This window comes from Microtus ochrogaster, chromosome 10 (assembly GCF_000317375.1).
Source record: "Microtus ochrogaster isolate Prairie Vole_2 chromosome 10, MicOch1.0, whole genome shotgun sequence".
NCBI lineage: Eukaryota > Metazoa > Chordata > Mammalia > Rodentia > Cricetidae > Microtus > Microtus ochrogaster.
In genome coordinates this window covers 45402541-45415053 of record NC_022016.1, presented here as the reverse complement: position 1 = coordinate 45415053, position 12513 = coordinate 45402541, and the positions used below count along the sequence as shown (strand labels likewise).

The 12513-nt window shown below is 48.7% G+C and overlaps 1 protein-coding gene across 1 annotated transcript in view; it reads left to right on the top strand.

Moving 5' to 3' along the window:
- Ubr4 (ubiquitin protein ligase E3 component n-recognin 4) overlaps positions 1-12513 on the top strand; it is a 116225-nt gene that overhangs the window by 84055 nt on the left and 19657 nt on the right. The window contains exons 77-92 of the mRNA XM_026782272.1: positions 82-210; positions 932-1275; positions 2346-2436; positions 2693-2777; positions 2927-3054; positions 3858-3987; positions 4067-4224; positions 5338-5447; positions 5902-6043; positions 6364-6445; positions 6726-6899; positions 8917-9038; positions 9810-10007; positions 10684-10764; positions 11546-11633; positions 12076-12203. Coding sequence (XP_026638073.1) covers positions 82-210; positions 932-1275; positions 2346-2436; positions 2693-2777; positions 2927-3054; positions 3858-3987; positions 4067-4224; positions 5338-5447; positions 5902-6043; positions 6364-6445; positions 6726-6899; positions 8917-9038; positions 9810-10007; positions 10684-10764; positions 11546-11633; positions 12076-12203 — 2190 coding nt within the window. The remainder of the gene's footprint in view (positions 1-81; positions 211-931; positions 1276-2345; positions 2437-2692; positions 2778-2926; positions 3055-3857; positions 3988-4066; positions 4225-5337; positions 5448-5901; positions 6044-6363; positions 6446-6725; positions 6900-8916; positions 9039-9809; positions 10008-10683; positions 10765-11545; positions 11634-12075; positions 12204-12513) is intronic.

The following is a 12513-nucleotide window of genomic DNA, read 5'->3' as shown; positions in this document are numbered from 1 at the left end:
GTCAGGAGTGGAAGGCTGCCCTTGGTGAGGTGAGGTCATCCCTAGGGCAGAAGTCTCACAGGTGATCTCTTGGGATTGCAGGAAGACTCCGGAACGGCAGGGGGCATCAGCTCCACTTCAGCCAGTGTGAATCGCTACATTCTGCAGCTGGCTCAGGAGTATTGTGGAGACTGCAAGAACTCATTTGATGAGCTTTCCAAAATCATCCAGGTAGGGAATGGGAGTAGCTTGCAGGGGGCTTTATGCTTTCAGAACAACTGTTCCCCTAGTCAGGCTCCCGTTCTTAGGTGTTGTCTTTGCCTAGCGGTCGATGCTGGCTCAGCAGCTGCACCAATGGTTCCTCCCTCTCTGGGGGTGAGGCCCACTTGTCAGAGCTATTTGCATTCAGAATCATCAGGCACAGTGGTGGTGGGACATTAGTAGACAACACATCTTTGTTTAGTAGAGGGGTCCTGGTTTCTAAAAGTGAGTGCTGAGATTCTACTCCCTGTTCTTGGCTGCTGTGTTCTCAGGCTGGAGGGTCAGGGCACTCCAGCTGCAGTTAGCCAAGGTGGGCCATGTTTTCCTTTAATGTTTCCACATGGTTTCCGTGGGTAGGATGCTGTCCATCAGCAGTGGATCCTCGTCCCAGAAGAGTAGCCAGTTGTTCTGTCTCTCTAAGTTGCTGATGACCTTTGCCAAATGATCTGGCTTTCTAACCCTTTAAAAGACAGTGTTTGTAGTAGTGAAGAGTTCAAGCCCGTGATCAGTCTGATTTCCAATTCTGCCCTTGACCTTGGTCAAGACAGTCATTCTCTGTTGAATGAGGATAAAATAAATAAGTGGTAGGGTTATTGAGAAGAATAAATTATATCATACACGTAAATTCATAGCAAACCAATTTTCCTCTTTCTCATTTATTTGTCAATTTTTTTTCTTATCTTTTCATTAGAAAGTTTTTGCTTCACGCAAAGAGCTCTTAGAATATGATCTGCAGCAAAGGGAAGCAGCCACAAAGTCATCCCGAACATCCGTGCAGCCCACGTTCACTGCCAGCCAGTACCGTGCTTTGTCTGTCTTAGGCTGTGGCCACACCTCCTCCACCAAGTGCTATGGCTGTGCCTCAGCTGTCACAGAGCACTGCATAACACTACTGAGGGCCCTAGCCACCAATCCAGCTCTGAGGCACATCCTCGTCTCCCAGGGCCTCATCCGAGAGCTCTTTGATTACAACCTCCGCAGAGGGGCTTCAGCCATTCGTGAAGAGGTCCGCCAGCTCATGTGCCTCCTGACTAGGTCAGAACTTGCTCCTTGACCCAGGGGTGGTGGCAACAGCAATGCTAGCACTAGGAGTGCAAAGTTGAGCCAAGAGGTAGGCTAGTTTATCCCAGAGGAAGTAAGGAAAGATGGAAGTTGAGTGGATGGGGGAAGCACCATAGTCAGCTCTTTGAGTGTGCTGCTTGGTGGTGCTTTGTTGGTTCAGGTCGTGTGCCCTGTGAGTGGCATGTTGGTTCAGGTGGTGGTATGTCCTGAGGGAACTTCCTTGGTGGGAGAGGATAAGGGAATGAAGTAACACTCGAACTCAAAAAAATTGGAGAAAAAAAAATCAAGAAAAAGAAGCCAGAGGGGGTTTAGGGATGAGTACTTAGACTCTAGTCAGAAAGGACTGGGTTTAAGTTCTGGCACTGTGCACTGCGTGCCTTGGACAAAAGATTCATCTGAGAAATATCAGTAATAGCAAATACCTTAAAGATGGTGATGTCAGGGGTGAAAATTCAGTAAGTGGGGGCTGGAGAGAAGGCTCGGCCTGGAATTCCGTTCCCGGCTGGGATAGGCCTATTCCAGGATGCCGAGAGTGGCAGAGACCTGCAGAGCTGGAGAGCACTAGGATACAGGTGGTGTAGAGAGAAAGGAGTATTAGCACTTGGAAACAGCTGTACTATTTGAGCGTTTGGGTTCCTGTGTAGTGTATTTTGTTGATAATAACAGTAGAGATGTTATTAAGGACTAACATAGAAGGGAAATGGGGTGCTGTGTAGGAAGTGATACGGAGTCCACACTGAGCGTGGACTCAGGTTTTGGAGATGGACACCAGCAGCTCCTAGGGCCACCACCTACTGCATGACCCTCCATGCTAATGCGTGCATCCTTCTATTGCTGTCCTTATGAAAAAGGGCTGTATTCATCCCCTCCCATCATAGGCTCAGTAAGTTCAAAGATGTAGTCTTGCTCCTGGGAAGAAGGTAGAAAAGTCGGGGCCAGATAGCCCTGGCCATCCATGCATCCATTTTTTTGGGGGCTCTGGGTGTGAAGATGGCCATAGCGTGCATGTTCACTGTGACAAACAAGACTCTTTGCTTCCCCAGAGACAACCCAGAGGCCACCCAGCAAATGAACGACCTGATCATTGGCAAAGTCTCCACAGCCCTGAAAGGCCACTGGGCCAATCCTGACCTGGTAAGCAGGGCAGCTGTCCTTTCTGACCTCTTCCTTGCGGTCCTTCTGTGTCGCTGACCGCTTCTCCAGGCCAGTGTTGGAGACCAAAGTGGGAGGGACCAGACTGTGTGTAGAGAGTTTATTGTCAGCTAGAGCCTGTAGCATGGGGTCTCTGATGTCTCCTTGTCCTAGTAGGCCTCCCCTGGCTAGAGATTTTAATAGGAGACCTGTAATTAGAGTTTAGATCCTGACTCCCCTCATCTTGTTGTCCTTCCAGGCAAGCAGTCTTCAGTATGAGATGTTGCTGCTGACGGATTCCATCTCCAAGGAGGACAACTGCTGGGAGCTCCGCTTACGCTGTGGTGAGCTTGGGGACCATCTGGGTGGGTGCTTTTCAGAAAACAGAAAGGTGCAGTCCTGGTACCCAGGCAAGAGGTAGGAGGAAGATGACTCGGGCAGCCTTGCTGGGGCAGGTAACCCATGTGTACTGATTGTGGCTTCTCATCACCAGCACTCAGTCTTTTCCTTATGGCCGTGAACATCAAAACACCAGTGGTTGTTGAGAACATCACCCTTATGTGCCTGCGGATCTTACAGAAGCTGATTAAGCCACCTGCCCCAACCAGCAAGAAAAACAAGGTGATGTGCCATTGGGCATGAGCGGGGTGGGGGGAGGAGATGGGGCTTGAAGAGTTACATAGCCTCTGAGCACTGAGCACTGTACCCTGCTTCCTCAAGGTCACTTCTCTGACTGATGTGATCGCCAGGCTGTCTTTGCTTTAGTTCAGCAGAGGTGGGTTGGGATTTTTGAGGAGTATAGTGTAATACAAACTATACAGTATAAAAGCTAGAGCAGAGCAAGACCTTTGAAATACTGAGACAGATGGCCTGTGACTCCCTTTACTACATCTGCACCTTTGTACATGCTTTATGAATATGGGTGGAAATCCATGACCCTGAAATAGACTTGAGGTCAAATCCCAGCTCTGCTGTTTACTGACATCAAGACTGAGCAAGCTAGTTGTATTCTTCAGTTTGCTCATCTCTGAGATGTAGTGACCACCTCGAAACTTAGAAAAAATAAATGATGTAATGAATTCTTTGAGTCTAAGGATGGTTTGACTTAATTTGTGTCTAAGACCTAGGACCTAGTGTGGTATCCAGCATTCAATAGCTACTCATTAAGTCTTCATTAAGTGGAGAGTAAAACTCTTAACTTCAGTCACATGTGTGCGGCTGTACGAAGCCAGCTCTCCAAAGTCTGTGGCCTCAGCGTCAGCATGGAGATGGCCCTCCTCACGTGGGTGCAGATAGTATTAGCAAGAGCTGGGGCAGCAGAGCTGCATGTTGTTTTTCATGAAGCTTCTAGAATGTCAGTGCCATTCCACGCTGGGGCCTAAGTGTGCAAGTTACATCTCACCTTGTTCTGCTCTCTCATTCAGGATGTCCCTGTTGAGGCCCTCACCACGGTGAAGCCATACTGCAACGAGATCCATGCCCAGGCCCAGCTGTGGCTCAAGAGAGATCCCAAGGCATCTTACGAAGCCTGGAAGAAGTGTCTGCCCACCCGAGGTGGGTCTCTTCCCTCCAGCCATTCAGCAGCCCCTGTTTTTGCTGTGCCTTCCTGCTTACCCCTGTCTTTGCCTTGCAGGAGTAGATGGCAATGGGAAGTCCCCCAGCAAGTCAGAGCTCCACCGTCTCTACTTATCTGAGAAGTATGTGTGGAGATGGAAACAGTTCCTGAGCCGGCGGGGGAAGAGGACCACCCCTCTCGACCTCAAGCTGGGCCACAACAACTGGCTGCGGCAGGTGAGTACTCTCCACCTGCCATTCTCTGCCCTGCTTTCTCGCTCTCCATTTACTGTTGTTTGCGTTCTTTCAGTGGAAGTTCTTGAGTGCAGCCCTCAGTAAGGACAGGTCAGTACAGCTGGCCTCTGCCGCTTGTGCCCCCTGACATGCCACCCAGTTCCCCCAGAGAGGCAAACCAGTGCCTGTATTCATTTCCCTTGCTGTCTTCTGTTATTGAGCTCCACTATTCTTTCCCTCCTTCAAGCTAAGTTTTCAAGAATTAACTTTAGCCAGGCACTTGATCCCAGCACCCGGGAGGCACCTGGTCTGCATATCAAGTTTCAGGCCAGCCAAGGCTACACAGTGAGACCTTGTCTCAAACCACCCCCATCCCTACCCCTCCCCTCAAGAAAGTCTTTCTTTGTTTTCTGTTGCTAAGCAAGAGATGTTCAGCTTACGCTCAACTAGAGTTAGCCCACTAACAGGTATCCCCAAGAAAGAACTCTCGGGGGCTTGCCAATGTGAATGCTCATTGGATTTCTCCTCCCTCATTGACATTTGGTTCTATTCTGATTCCCCTTCTGTTGATCTGGTAAAATACCAACCAAAAGCAACTTGAGAAGGAATAGAGTTATTTGGATTGTTCATCAAAGACGCAGGCCGTCATTGACGGAAGGGCAGGAACTTGAAGCAGAAACTATGGCTTGCTTGCTCACGGGCTCATCCTTAGCCAGCCTGCCGGGGGATGGTGCCATCTGCAACGTGCTGGGCCCTCCTGAATCAATTATCAATCAAGACAGTATCTCACAGGCATGCTCACAGGCCAATCTGATAGTTACTCAGTTGGGGCTCTTTTGAGGTAATTCTGCACTTTGTCAAGTTAACAGTTAATGCTAACTAGGGGCAGTGTGTTCTCCAAGTTGCTTGGAGAATTTTCTGTGAAGCAAGAAGCTCTCTAGCAGCCTTTCTCAAGTCTGCAGCCACTGGGTACTGGGTTAACTGGTGGTGTGGACCCTTCACTGTGCCCAGAGAGATAGTCAGAATTCTGGGTGTATGGAAGTCAGCTCATGTTCTGGGCCTAGAAAAACAGGGTGGCCTCTGAGCCAGCCCTATTTTCTCTCCTGTGTCTGGCAGGTACTCTTTACCCCAGCGACACAGGCAGCACGGCAAGCAGCATGTACCATCGTGGAAGCTCTTGCTACTGTCCCCAGCCGCAAGCAACAGGTCCTTGACCTCCTCACCAGGTACCATGTGTGGGTAGGGTAGGTTGGGACAGTGGCTAGCATGGTCGAGCCTTTTCCTCGTGCTCTGGTGAATACATAGGTTAGGGTTGGGAGGCACCCCTGGGTATATAACCATCTTGGTCCCTGCCACAGAAACCACACAGAGCTTTAGGAATATTAGTGGTAAAACAACAGTGGGTATTCATTGAGCGCCTCTGAGCACAGGCATAATTGTCACTCATTGTCCTCTGCAGTCCTCGAGCAGTGAGCATGGAGACACGGGTGCTCAGAGGCTTGGCAGCCATTCCCTGAAGTGTTGTGAATCCTTTCAGCAAGGAAAGTGTGAGGTTTCTCAGATGACCTCCATCCACCTCAAGAAGGAGGGAAGAGAGGCTGAGCAGTAGATACAGAGGAGGGAGCTGCTGGGCTCTGCGATGTTAGTCCCTAAAGGTGCCTTGCCCTGTCTCTGATACAGTTACCTGGACGAGCTGAGTGTAGCTGGGGAGTGTGCTGCAGAGTACCTGGCTCTCTACCAGAAACTCATCGCCTCATGTCACTGGAAAGTCTACCTGGCTGCTCGGGGAGTCCTGCCCTATGTGGGCAACCTCATCACCAAGGTGATCTATCCCTTCCCCAGCTCCTCCTCTGCTTTGAAAGGCTCTTTTGTCGGATTCGTGTTTTCTGAGAAGCATTTGTTGAAAATAATTATTTTCCAGACTTTACTGTAACTAGAAGGCCCATGGCAGTTGGGGGGAATTTCAGCTGTTTCAGGGTTAAGCAGTTCCTCGGCAGTATTCCAGCCATCTTTGGCTTCTTGGAAAGGCATTTTTCAAGGATTAGAATGAACGCGTGACTTTTGAGCACCTTTGGTTGGTGCTACATCATGGGATGGCGGTGGAGGCGGGCCCTATCACACTGTGCTTGTCATCCTGTTTAGGAAATCGCCCGCTTGCTGGCCCTGGAGGAGGCCACCCTGAGCACAGATCTGCAGCAGGGCTATGCCCTCAAAAGTCTTACAGGTAGAGAGCCACCCAGCCCTTCCCTTGGGTGTCTTGGGTATGCTTTAGTCCTGAGCCGCTGCTCCTTGGTGCTGGTCAACTTCTCTCTGGGACTTTTTTCCTCGTAGATGGGCCTGCACTTCTGAGTCCTCACTGCTGGCTGTTTGGCTTATTGAGTGTCTGTGCAAAGGAAGATACTTGCACAGTCCTTGCTTTTTTTCTTTTCACCTTTCTTTGGATAGCCCAGGCCTACCGTATTCTCTTCCCAAGATCTCACAGCAGGTTTTCCCTGTCCCTGCAGGCCTTCTCTCCTCCTTTGTAGAGGTGGAGTCCATCAAAAGGCATTTTAAGAGCCGCCTGGTGGGCACTGTGCTGAATGGGTACCTGTGCTTGCGGAAGCTAGTGCTGCAGAGGACCAAGCTCATCGATGAGACTCAGGACATGCTGTTGGAGATGCTAGAGGACATGACCACAGGTAATGCCCCCTGCAGCTTGAAGCTGCAGAGGTGCACATGTGCACTGTTTCTGAGTGCCACAGTATTAGAGAATGGGTTACAAATCTCACACTTGGGGAGAGAAGCCTATCTCAAGAGCACTGTGGTGCTCAGTGTTACAGTCCTAGGGCTGAACTCACATGTACTTTTCCTGGGTTGCGCTCATAGGGAAGGAAGGGGTTGGAGGTCTCAGGCTGGTATCTTCAGTCATCTGGAATGTCAGTGGCCATGCTGTGTTCTTGCTACCTTTTCCTTATATAACTCCACCCTGTCTCTGTTCTTCACTATTTATCCTGTTACTCTACTGTTGAGTTCTTAGAACTCTAGATTTTGTAGCCAAGAGACCTACCTTCCTTCCTTCCTTCCTTTCCTTTTTCTTTCCTTTTCTTTTCTTTTTTTGAGGAGGGAGTGGTTAAGACAGGGTTTCTCTGTGTAGCCCCGGCTGGCCGAACTCAGAGACCTGCAGAGTGTTGGGATTAAAGGCATGTACTGACACCTCTCTGCTGAGACTTCTCATTTCTTAACTTTCTCATAATCTATGAAATGTATTTGTGCTTGATCACTCTTTTTAAATTTCTTGTGGCCTGTTCTACTGTTTGTCTTTCTGCTTCTTAGGTGGTGTTCTCAAACTGGTGTTTTATGATTTGGATGGTGATTTGACTTCTTATTTCTAAAGTTTATTGTAGAAATTCTTTAGAAGCTGGGAATGATGGCAGCTGCCTATTATCTAACACTTGGGAGGCTGAGGCAGGAGGATTTGTGTGGGCTGCATGACAAAACCCTGCCTCACAGAACTAAGAGAACACATGCAGTGTGGTGCACACCTTTAGTCCCAGCACAAGGGAAGTAGAGACAGGTGGATCTCTGAGTTCAAGACCAGCCTGGTCTGCAGAGCAAGTTTTGGGACAGCTAAGGCTACACAGAGATCTTGGGGGGTCGGGGAACGACAACAAAAACAAAAACCCACTAAGAGAAGAGCTGGAGAATGTTGAGTGCTTCAGAGCTCTTGCTGCTCTTGCAGGGAGTCTGAACTTGGTTCCAGCACAGCTCACAACCACCTGTGACTCCAGTCCCAAGGAATCCAACACCCTCCTCTGGCCTCCTTCAAACACATGCATGCACAGACCCACAGACCCCCACACATAGACATTAGTGTAAATCAATAAAAGCAGAGGAAAAGAACATTCTTCAGGCCCTGTGCAAGCTGGTCTTCTCCAGGTGGGTCTGTGACTGCTGTCTCTGTGAGGACCCCTAGGCTGTCCCTGGCATGCCTTCATCCAACTTTCTCAGACTTTGGTAGTGTAAAGTTTGGGCGTCACACATGTGGGAGGGGATGACTTGTTAGCTTTCGTATTTGTCCCCCGGCTCGCTACCATTATTGTAAAGAACAGTTTGCTTTCAGTTGTGTGGATGGAGAAAAGAGAAAGTGGTTCCTAGTTGATCTTCATACCGAGAGTTTAGCTATGCTGCTAAGGTACCAGATGTGGGATGGCTAGAGGGTTGCAGGGTACGCAGTCTCCCCATCCTGGCAGGCCATGGACACTAAAGCTTAAGACCTAAACTGCTGTGACTGCTTCTCTCTGGGCCCAAACTACTTTTGTAGGCTTTTTTGTTCCTTACTAGTGTAATAGTTCACTGTCAATTTGAAGTTGTTTTCAAGTACTGGGTGTGGAGAGTTCAGCTAGTGACCCTCATCTGCCTGAATACCCAAGAGGGAAGTCCTTGGATGTTTGGGGGAGCCTGTTTAGGGGAAAGGATGCTAGGTCAAAGGAGGTGTGTTCCTTCTCCTTAAGGGAAGTTGTGTTCCCAGAGAGAACAGAAAAGCACACAGCTAGTTGTGATGTAGGGGATTGATTTGGGATGTAGGATTATCACAACAGGACTACTGATATTCCCGTGTAGGGCACTCACAATCTGAAAAATGGTGTTTCATTGTCTCAGCTCAGTTCATGTGGCTGAAGCATTTTCCTAACTCATGGCTCCTTTGCTCTCTGGCAGGAACAGAGTCTGAAACCAAAGCCTTCATGGCTGTGTGCATTGAGACAGCCAAGCGCTACAATCTGGATGACTACCGGACTCCTGTGTTCATCTTTGAGAGACTGTGCAGCATCATTTACCCTGTAAGCAGTGTGCTTGTTGTAATAATGTCATTATCACCAGATCCACTGACAAAAAGTAGAAGTAGCTTCCTACGGTGGGCCAAGATTAGCCCTTGTCTGTTTGTTTTTAGGACAGGGTTTCTCTGTAGCTTTGGAGCCTGTCCTGGAACTACCTCTGTAGACCAGGCTGGTGTCAAACTCACAGAGATCCTCCTGTTTCTGCCTACTGAGTGCTGGGATTAAAGGTGTGCGCCACCACAGTCTGGCATAATTTGCCTTTTTAAAAATTAGATCTCACAGCCCATTGCAGGTGCAGCAGCAGTTTTGGAATACAGTTGGGTATACCGTCACGTCTTCCTCCTTTTCTATGCCTTGGGATATGCATGCTAGCCACATATGTGTCTTTCCTATGGTCTGGTCCAGAGACCTTTCTTATTGTTAAAACACCAACATCCTCAGTTACTGATGAAAGAGCATTGGGGTCAACGTGCCTGAGTGTATCACTGAGAGAAACCCCTTCTCTGCTCCAAGTCTCCGGTGACTCTTGCCCATCCTCTGGCTGGTCCGCCTCTCACCAGACAGCACCTTGTTCCATTAGACTGTCTCTCCTCGAGAGTGTATGATGCTTCAGGTGCTCACATCATGTTTAGAATGACCTTGGGGCCACTGTCCCCAAGTGTGCAAGTGTAAGGTGTGCTGCACTTGCTGTGTTTTTCTCCTGGTGCCCACAGAACAGTCAGTGCTGTAACTCTTCTCTGCTGTCCTTTCTGACATGTTCTTCTTTTCCTTTAGGAGGAGAATGAAGTCACTGAGTTCTTTGTGACCCTGGAGAAGGATCCCCAGCAAGAGGACTTTCTACAGGGCAGGATGCCTGGAAACCCGTATAGCAGCAATGAGCCAGGCATTGGGCCTCTTATGAGGGACATAAAGAACAAGATTTGCCAGGACTGTGACTTGGTGGCTCTTCTGGAGGATGACAGTGGGATGGAGGTAAGAGACTGCGCTGGTCACTCACCACCAGTGTGGGCTGGGTTGCACCTGGATGTTTCTTGTAGGTCATTGGTTAACCAGATAGGAAGTTAGTCTGTAAAGTGGGGCAGATCCCATCTTCTGCTTCTGCTGCTGGTAAGGTCAGTGACCCATGGAACACTCTGACAAGTTCCTGGCATGAAACAGGAGGAAACTTGGTAGTTATTGCTTGGAGTAGTGGTAGGATTTTGTTACTGTTGCTTCTGGAGGAGTTTTCTAGAGGTTCCAGGTTAATGGAGCCCCAGGGATCTTGGTGCTTTGACTCTGGTACATGGGTCATAGCTCCTGTTAACACCTTGAGCCTTATGCTTCTGGCAGATGACTTCCCAGATCTGGTGTTACCATCTCTGTGACTAAAGGCAAAGGTGGATTTTCTGGTGCTGAGCCCAAAATGGGCTCAAGGTAAAAAGTCTTTAGTTGGATCAGAGCTGGAATCCATGATGGGTTAAGGGTCTTTGTCTCCAACATTGCACACAAAATGCTGGGTGTAGTGCACACACATTTTCTCCAGAGCTAAGTGTTGACAGAGCCCTGTGATGGGTGGCAAGTGTAGCCCATGAACCCTTGCCTAGGCACCTTCAGTCTTTATATGGAGTCATAAGCAGTCACGTTAGTAATCCCCTCCTCCACTTTTCAGCTCCTAGTGAACAATAAGATCATCAGCCTGGACCTGCCTGTGGCGGAGGTTTACAAGAAGGTCTGGTGTACCACGAATGAGGTATGTTCTTGCTTTCTCTCCAGGATCTGGGGTGGGCTGCCTTTTCTGCCTTAAGGACTGATTTAATGGAACTGATGTTAATCATGACCTACGTGTGGCCACTGTAACTCTACTTCCTTTCTGTGTGTGAAGCAAATCCATCATCTTGTCAGCTTGGGAGGCATTTAGCTAATGTGGGTCAGGTAGACTTCAAGGAATCTTGAGTGACCTTTGCTTCTCACCTCTGAACTGAGGCTAGACCTCTAGGGTCCCCAGGATGGTGCTGGCACAGACAGACTATCTCAGCAGCTCCTTGACAATCCCAGGCTGTGGGTGTCAGTTTGGTAATTGGGATGAACCTTCCGTATTGTGTGTCGTAAATGAAGACCATGGTCGTCCATAAGAAAGACTGATGTGCCTGCTCTCTGTTCCTGAACCTTGAACCACACACTTTGGTCCAGATACACTTGTTTGTCCTGATGGGCACAGGCTTAGAATTGGGCCTCGACTTATAGCCTAGGCAAGCATGCAGTCCAACCTTGTCTAACAAGTCTGATCAGCACAGGACTCAGCACGGAGTAAAACATTTGGGGACTAGTTGTCAGAGTGCTTACCTAGCATCTTAATGACACCAGCTAGAATTGCATCTCTGCAGTGCTTCACAGTGCCAGGCCTATAGCAGACACTGAACCAAGTGAAACTTAGGCTGCTTTACATCTCCACTGTTATATCACCACAGCATTGAGCAAGTTCAAGAGTGACTTTGTTTTTTAAGTCTACCTCTCCAAATTTCTCTGCTTAGGGAGAACCCATGAGGATTGTTTATCGAATGCGGGGGCTGCTGGGTGATGCCACTGAGGAGTTCATTGAGTCCCTGGACTCCACCACAGGTACGGCGCTCCACATAGACAGTGCTGCATATTGAACTTTGGCCAGAGCAGCCATGTCCCAAAGGATGGTAGCCTGTGCTCTGCATCATAATTATAGCGAAGAAAGACAGGCATCCGTGGCCTGATTTGGATACCTGATTGGGATAAAAACATTCAAGCTGCAGTTAGCAGACTTGAGATTAGATTTCTTCCTGCCTTAGCTCTCTGTTCCATTGAAGTAGTTGAAAAAGTTTTTGCCTGTACTTTGTTGTAATAGCAGAAAACATTAATTATCTTACACTTGGAGCAAGGCTCCTATGGGAGTGAGAGCATATAGGTCAGAGTAATGACCCTGCAGACCGGGAAAGAGCCGTGTTCTCAGCCCAGGGAAGGGTTGTGTGTTTTGATCCTTTTACTTTGATTTTCAGTTTCTCTCCTCCTCTTCATTTCCCTTTCCTCCCAGATGAAGAAGAAGATGAGGAAGAAGTGTACAAGATGGCCAGTGTGATGGCCCAGTGTGGGGGTCTAGAATGCATGCTTAACAGACTAGCAGGAATCAAAGATTTTAAGCAGGGACGCCACCTTCTAACAGTGAGTTGTGGGCAGTCTGGTGGGGGCTCTCTCTACACAAAGCTGTGATCATTGAGCCACTTGTCACTAGAGGGCAGTGTGGTGCAGCAGAGACCAGTGCAAGCCAGCGAAGGACCTGGCGTTATCTCAGACTTTTGACATCTGAGTCTCCCACTGCCTTCTTCCTGGCCTACTCCACCTAAAAACCAGGGCGGTGGCAGTCTTCTCCAGTATCTCTTTAGGTATCAGAGGAACCAATAACTGTTTCCCCTAAAAACTGCTCTTGTGCTAGTCACCGTTGTTTTATGATTGCCTTTTTTTTTTTTTTTTG